The 8147-nt window shown below is 37.9% G+C and overlaps 1 protein-coding gene across 1 annotated transcript in view; it reads right to left on the reverse strand.

The window, feature by feature from the left end:
* Positions 1-1958: 1958 nt before the first annotated feature.
* IFNAR1 (interferon (alpha, beta and omega) receptor 1) overlaps positions 1959-8147 on the reverse strand; it is a 33662-nt gene continuing 27473 nt past the window's right edge. Inside the window, exons 9-11 of the mRNA XM_006886791.1 lie at positions 5838-5988; positions 4611-4756; positions 1959-2198 (exon numbers count right to left, since the gene is read on the reverse strand). Of these exons, the coding sequence (XP_006886853.1) occupies positions 1959-2198; positions 4611-4756; positions 5838-5988 (537 nt within the window). The remainder of the gene's footprint in view (positions 2199-4610; positions 4757-5837; positions 5989-8147) is intronic.

Consider the following 8147-nt stretch of genomic DNA (forward strand, 5'->3'; position numbering starts at 1 on the left):
TCCATCCCCTTCCCCTTGCTAGCTGTGCTACCACATTAAGAAATCAAAGTTTAACTGGTCTTTATTATAACAGAAGGTTCCTTTATGGCACATTTTACAAAGATGGTGTTTCTTTTAAAGTTATCCAGCCCAAGGAACTTTTTTAATTATAGTAAATCCTGGGCTTGAAAACTGGGTACAGCCAATGCACCAACACAGTACGGGAGTCAATGACGGCAGTGGCTCATCACATGTTCCTCATTTTTTAAAGGCAAATTTTGAGTAACAGGAAACCAAAGTCTTGGTCACTCTGGGGAACTGCATTTCTGAGGAGATCTTTGGCCTCCTTGATCTCCTATCATATACCACTAAATGACTCATGGAGTTTGGACTGCAGGTCAAGCAAGACACATGGTATGGCCATGGTGTCAGGAATGTGTTCATGTCACGGCTCTCTCTAGAGAACTTTCAATATGTCCTTCCACCAAGATACACAGATTACCTCAATAAAGGCTATTACAGAAACAGCAGGACGTACTGCCCACCCAAAGGCATGCAGTTCGAATCCACTAGCTCCTCAGGAGAAAGGCGGGACATCTCCTCTGCCATGTGATTTACAGCCTCCAGAGCCTGCTGGCGGGCCAGCTATGAGTGAGTCAGTTCTGACTTGCTGGAAATGAACTGAGATAAAAATAGTGGTTATATGCACTTCCCAGTATGCTCTCTGTACCTCCACTTCCTCTTTCACGGATTCTTGTTAAAACAAATCAAGTTGAGAATTTTGTCCAAAAGGTCACTACCATTCTTAGACTTCTTTCAAAAGGAGGCTATTCATGCATAATTCAAAATAGAAAATAATTTAAAAATAAAGTCTACCTTACTTAATTTTTACATCAGAATTCTTCTTGGTTCCATTTCTCCTTCATCTTGATATTAAATAAGTTGCATTTTCTTGACAAGCTGACACACAGCACCCATTAAAAACAAACTGAACCTTAGCTTTGTTATCAATGAAAACTTTGTTATTATATACTTTATCTCTGCTGAATTATTCAACTTCTTACTCGACCAGCATTTTCAGGTCCCAAGGTCCTTGCGCAAACTATGAGTCACTTCTGCATGCTCCTGTATCTTGACAATAGAAACATACACATTTCCCTGTAACTTTAACTCTGATCAAGTTATTGTTATTAATCAGAATGCTTACTATTTAGTAGAGACTAGGTAAGTCAATGATTCTTGGGATAAATGGCTACAACATCTCTGCAAGTTTTACCAATCATCTTTCTGGCATCAGCTGTTTTCTAGAGTTAAGTTACTTAAGGGCCTGCTTCAGGATCAAAAGAAAACACCCAACATTCTAAATATTTCCTGGGAAAACTATGACATGTGATACTGGGAATGGAGAATGACTAGATGGTCCATAACTATTGGCAGCTGCACTGTATTCCCTGAAAATCAAAACCAAAGCCACTGCTATCAAAGTCAATTCTGACCCATAGCAGCTCCGAAGACAGAGGACTCACAGAGGGCTTTCAAGGCTGTGAGCTTTACGGGAGAAGACTGTTCCCTCCTCCGCTGGGTAGAAGTCGGTGGGCTGAAATTGCTGATTTCTGAGATGGCAAGTGAGTGTTTAACCACTGCGCCATCAGGGCTCCTAGTGCTTTCTGACAAGACCATAAACAGTGTCCTTAACATACCAGTAGGAATGAGGCTGGTCAACTTAAATAATTTCATTAAAGGTTAAGTTCAACGACAGTTCTTTAAAGATCTTTGCCACGGACTGTAGAAATTTTTCTCAAATTTCTGGATTTTCATTTTTCAAATGTTTATTTTTAACTTCGGGACTATGGCTCGAAGATCTTCTTTCTTCCACAATAAGCAAACATCTGCTTTTTAGCTACTGAGAAGAGTAAAGTTATTCAGGTTCCCAGAGAAACCACTGCAAAGTTCCTTAATATTTCAGAGTTAATTCCTTATCACATGATTTCCTGCTGTAGAAGTTCTTCACTTGTTTTACTGTCACTGTTCTCATCTTCAATAGAGTAATTTCCCGAATCCTGACTGGTTTGGGAATTATATTTTTTGTGATCACTGTCAATTTGATGAGTTTCTTCTACTGTATTAAGAGTGTTCATATTTTCAACTATGACACATCTTTCAATTTGTTCTTCAGAGGTAGAAAGGAGTAGATTCTTTAGTGGCTGCTCCAAGCAATACTAATATAAAAAATAGAAAGAATAAAATGGATTATTTAAAATAATAAAAATAACTCTCTAGTTCTATTACCTTTTAATTTCTTATGCCCTTCATTTAGAAAACATCTTTTTGCATGTACATCAAAAAGTCAGCTAAGAGCACACTAAAAACATAATAATGTTTAGACTAAAACCAGCAACAGTAAGGTCCCTACATCTAACTATGTTTTCTGGTGAGTTAGGGACAGCAGGAAGGTGTACTGTGCGATTGGGGTTGAGATGAGAGGAGAGAAAGGAGAGAAGCTCTGGGATCATAGAACCATAAAATGATTTTATCTAACTCACAAATATTCAGAAGAAATACAGTTAATAATGAACTTTTTCTGTTAAAATTAAGAATAATTAGCTACTGCAACTAGCTAAAATAAAGTATAATTAAGTATGGCTATGAATTTTAAGAACCTATAGCATTCCCCAAAACTATAACCCTTAGTCACCCTCTGAACCTCAAACAAAACATACTCTTGTGACTCGACCATCAGGCAAACAATAAGGCAGGTCTGTAAGGTGAACATACCCACCTGGAGGCACTAATGCTTAGATAAATCAACCAGATAAGGTCAAAAGGGCAGCATTTATTTGCTCAGGGAGAAAGCTTGGAAGGGAGGAAAGGGTAAAAGAATTGACAGAAATGAGAATCATGAAGAAAATGCAAAGAATATAGTTGTATGGTGCCTTTGTTGTGTTCTCCTGAGTTGGAACCACTTCAGAGCTAACCCTCCAGTGGGTTTTCAGAGGCTGTATATCGCATGGGAGGAGCCAGCCCATCTTTCTCCCATGGATTCAAATCATGTGCCTTTACAGCGCTTCCCTACTACGCCACCAGAGCTCCCTATGGTCAGCTCAGGACACTGAGCAGGAATTGAACTCAAGTGAACTGCTTGGAAGGCATCTATGTTCACCAGTATGAGGACCACACTGAAAAAATGGGAAGAGCATGGCTGCATGGCAGGTATTATAATTAATAAAAAACAAAATGTGTGTACAGTGGCTAACTGGAAAAACAATTTGTTTTGTAAACTCAATTTACAATATGGTAGGAGGGAAAATGTATAGGAGTGATTCTTTAAAAACTCAGGGTTTTAAGGGTAAAATAGCTATGCACACCCATGTTTACTGCAGCTTTGTTTGCAATAGCAAAGAGCTGGAAACAACCCAAGTACCCATCAACAAACAAATGGATAGAGAAATTGTGGAATAGTCACACAATGCAACATTGAAAAACAAGGAACTCATGAAGTATTATGCAAAATGGATGACCCTGGAGGACAGTATGCTGAGTGAAATATCTCAGTCACAAAGGGACAAATATTGCATAGGGCCACTGTTGTAAAACGGGACTGACATCGGGGTTGAAGGAAGGCAGAGAAGGAGGGGAGGAATGAATGATGTATACTGCATTGAAACAAATGAAGGAGAGAACTGTTTAAAAGGGATATATGATTAGGTATTACTGTCATGACAGGAGTCCAGAATGAACACTACAGAGTGGACTTAGGGGGAGGGATTACCTAACAATGAAAGAGTTTTTCTTTTACTTTTTAAGGAGAAGAGTGAAATGGGGGGGAGGGGTGGGCAGGGAGAAAAGTGCAACAATGAATGACTTGAAACCCTAAGTCTCTGTAAACTTTCATTGAAATTAATAAAAACAAAACCAAAACCAAACAAAACAAATAAACAAACAAAAAAGAGTAAAATAGCTAATACTTCCTGAGCATTACAATGTTAAATCTTTTAAGATTCTTCCTTTCCCCCCCTCACAACCCTAAGAATGGCCATTTTACAACTAAGAATGCCCATGTGGGTTTTGTTCCAAGGTTACACTGTGTAAGTACAGATGGACCACAGTTTATCAACAGTTCACCATCATGTTCTCCAACTCCAAAATCCAAGTACCGAATTATTCTCCTGCACCTGACATACACCCCAGGTGAACACAGGTAGCATTTTCCAGGCCAGATTCTATGCTTAACTCTTCATTAAAAACACTTAAAAGGAATGCCACTCACTCACTCTGATGTATTATAAAAGGAAACTTGTGTTTTTAGTAATTTCATGTGTGATTTCATCCACAGAACATTTTTAACACTAGTGGTATTTAAGCTTCTTTGATACATTAATAAGAATCACAAAGACTTGAGTAATGCCATAAAACAAGAACTATCAGCTCAAAAACAAAACTTAGTCCTTAGCAGGCTCTTACATTAAATGTCTGTTTATACAGCTCATTTATAGGAACTCTGAAGAAAATATACAAATATGTCTGTAGTATTTTATATCAAGAAAATATGAAATATGAGTACTATATGAAACTGGACATTTTTCTTGTTCACCTTAAGAATCAGCTGTTGACCAAGGAAAATTACAACATACCTCTTCTATATTTGGAGGAAGTTTACATGGCGGAAAGAACACATAAACAACAGGTTTCCAGAAGGCTTTTACAACATATATTAAAACTGCAGTAAGAAATAATGTTGTGCAAATTGCCACTATAATCCAGATCATGGCTGTATTTCCTACAACGAGATAAATGATGTTCAGCATCAATACAAGTCTAGACAGAAAAATGCTTTAAAACAGTGCTGACACCTTAGTGAAAAACTAGCCAAAGGGAAAAAAAAAATACACACACAAACATCTTTAAAAACATTTCTGAAAAACAAAAACAAACAAAAACTAAAATTAAAAAAGAAAATTTCTGGTACAAAAGCTGTAGGCAATGACACTACCTAAAAGACTTGTCTAGGAACTAAAGAAAGAGGTCCTTAGCTAAGAGCACAACACTGTCATAAAGGCCTCAATATACATCATATTTTCTAGGACTTTTCTACAAAACAGAACTTGTAAAAATATCCTGTGACTAAGCAGGAGTGGCATCCACTTCCTAAACAACATGCCTCTGGAAACTCTCTGAGCTTTGATAGATGTTGATTGTTGTAGAGGGGCTTCAGGCTTTATGTTCATAGGGTCAATATGGGTAGTGCTTAACTCAAAGGCAATCAACAACAAGAAGCATCATGTACAAGGGAGCTCTGTTGGGGAAGTTTGTAGAGAGTAACACTGCTAACTCAGAAGCTGAATGTCTCTGGCAGTTTGAACCTACTGGTGGCTCTGCAGGAGAAAGCTGGGCAGAGCTGTCCCTTCACAATATGATGCACAGCCCTGGGCACCATATGCAGGGTTGTCACGAGCGGGGGCCAACGTGACAGCAGTGAAAGAGAAGCCTGTCTAAGGAAAGACACAATGAGACGCAAGTTGGTTTTGGGTTTTTTCAAAATTGTGTTGAACTGACTGATTTCCACATAATTAATTATATTTAAGACTATATTAAAAATGAAAAGTTTAGCCTTGCTACATGCTATCGTAAAATAATTATAGGAAATTAATTTTGTGGATACTGGAAGAATCAGACAACAAAAACATGAATGAGGATTACAAATTCTAAAATGGAAAGGTAACACTAACCTTAAAGTTTTATTTTGATTCATGTAGTTAATGAAGAGAAGATATATTTGCAGTACAGAAATTATGCAATTTCTAAGAATTAAATTATTATTAAGCCCAGTTATACTTTACGATATAATAAAAGATTCTTACCTGGTTTTGTTTTCTCACACACAGTATCACTAAAATTACTGCTTTCATTCAATTGTTCATTCTTGATGAGTGTTCTAGCTTTGATACAATATATAGTCAGTGGTTCCAAGTCGGGAATAAGAAAATCAGTTTTCTTCTGTAGGATTTTAACCTAGGAAACAATCAAATAGTTAATAAAATTTAGTCACCTCATGAATGATTATTATGTTGTTGTTTTTATACTTTAAGGTCAGAACCAATTCATAGCTGACACTCCAAAAGGTTTTCAGATGCTATAAATCACAGGAAGAGAATGATGCCCACCTTTCTCCTGCAGAGCAGCTGGTGGATTCATATTGAGTACCTTTGGGTTGGCAGTACAACTACTTACTATGTTGCCCGTGAATGACTATATGTTATCTATTTTCCCAGTTCTTTAAACATTACATTTAAGACTGATCTCTCCTAAATACTTATGTGGTGTGTGATAAAGAAACAGAAATACTGTTCTGGACAACACAGTATAATAAAATCCAAAGATGAAAAATGCTGCTGTCAAGAAAAGCATATACTATAGTCCCCAAACAATGATAACTTATAGCTCAATTTAATTTCTACTGTGTGACTTCTAAGAAGAGCTGGCCATGCAGTGCGTGACACGCTGCACTGCTAATTCAAAGGTTGGTGGTTTGAATCTAGCTTCTATGAGGGAGAAAGATGGGATACTTCCTCTAAAGATTTACAGCCTTGGGGACCTGATGGTCACTTCACAGAACTGATGGCAGTGGGCTTGATTTGTTGAGTACTGTTGTTAGGTGCTGTCAAATCAAATATTACTCATAGGATCAACAGACCTGAACCCTTCCCAATCCTGTACCATTCCCACAATCTGACAGCCAATTGCTGTAGTCACTATGTCAGGCCACCTGGTTGATGGTTTTCTATGTTTGATCATCCTTCCACCTTTCCAACCATGATGTCCCTATCCAAGGAACAGCCTCTCCTAGCATGCAAGGATGAAGTATGCAAGATGAAACTTTATCCACTTCTCCAAGACATATCTATCTGTTCTTGTGGCACTTTTCTCCAACACAATTCAAAGGCATTAATTCTTCTTCTGTCACCCTTAATAACTGCCCAGCTCCCAGATGCATAGCAGGTGACTGAAAAAGACCATGGTCTGAATCAGGTTCACCTTAGCCCTCAAACTAACATCCTACTCTTCAGTAATTTAGTGAGGTCACTGACTACAGACTTTCCTAATGTAGTATGTCTCCTGATCTCCCGAATACTGATACCAAGTGTATTGATTGTGGATCCCAGCAAGGTGAAGTCATTAACAGTCCTAATCTTTTCTCCATCTATCATGATGTTGCCTATTTGTCCAGTGGTGAGAAATTTTGTTTTTATGGTGTTGAGATGCAATTTACATTAAAGGCTGTAGGTTTTGATCTTCAGCAGCAAGTGCTTCAAGTCCTCCTCTCTGTCAGCAAGCAAGGTTGTGTCATCTAAATAACTCAGTTTGATTAGTCTCTCTTCAATCCTGATGCGACATTATTCTTCACATAGTCATTTCTAGAGTAATTTGCTCAGCAAACATAAGTATGGAGAAAGGATACAACTCTGATGTGCACCTTCACAGTTTTAAACCACTCAGTGTTCCTTTGCCCTGTTTGCACTACAGCCTCTTGGTAGAGGTATTACATAGGCACAGTACGTATCCTAGGATTCCCATTCTTCTCAGTGTTGGTCATCTGTTGTCATGATCCACAGTAAAATGATTTGCATAGTAAATACAGCACAAAAAGATATTCTGGTATGCTGTTTTCAGCCAGGGTCCATCTAACATCAGCAATGATATTCGTGTGCGTTCAGTGGTCTTTATTGATGTTTGGCATTCAGTTATTGCCTTTATTATGTTACTGTTATTCTGTTTTTGAATGATTTTCAGCAGTATTTTCCTTACATGTGATATTAATCATACTGTTTGATTTTTTTTTTTTAGTTTCTGAGGCTATATATTTGAAACACCAGAAAGGTGAGGTTTTTGTGTTAACAGTGCAATTCTCTATGACAACACCACCAGAGAGATATCTGGACCTCATATCATATGGGTGGCACCCTATTGCCAGAACCTAGCTTGTCAACTGTCACTTAGAAGAGGAGCTCCTGGATGGGGCATAAATGCCTTGAACACCTCACCTCTTCCCTTCCCCTAATCTGGAATCTCCAGTAACAATCTTGGACTATAAACATCTATCTCAATATAATGGTCCCATCTTTTGCAGCCCTGTTCTACTAATGGAAACACTCCCTCATGATTTTTTTTAA

This window comes from Elephantulus edwardii, unplaced genomic scaffold (genome assembly GCF_000299155.1).
Source record: "Elephantulus edwardii isolate Elephantulus edwardi_28Jun2011 unplaced genomic scaffold, EleEdw1.0 scaffold00051, whole genome shotgun sequence".
Lineage (NCBI taxonomy): Eukaryota > Metazoa > Chordata > Mammalia > Macroscelidea > Macroscelididae > Elephantulus > Elephantulus edwardii.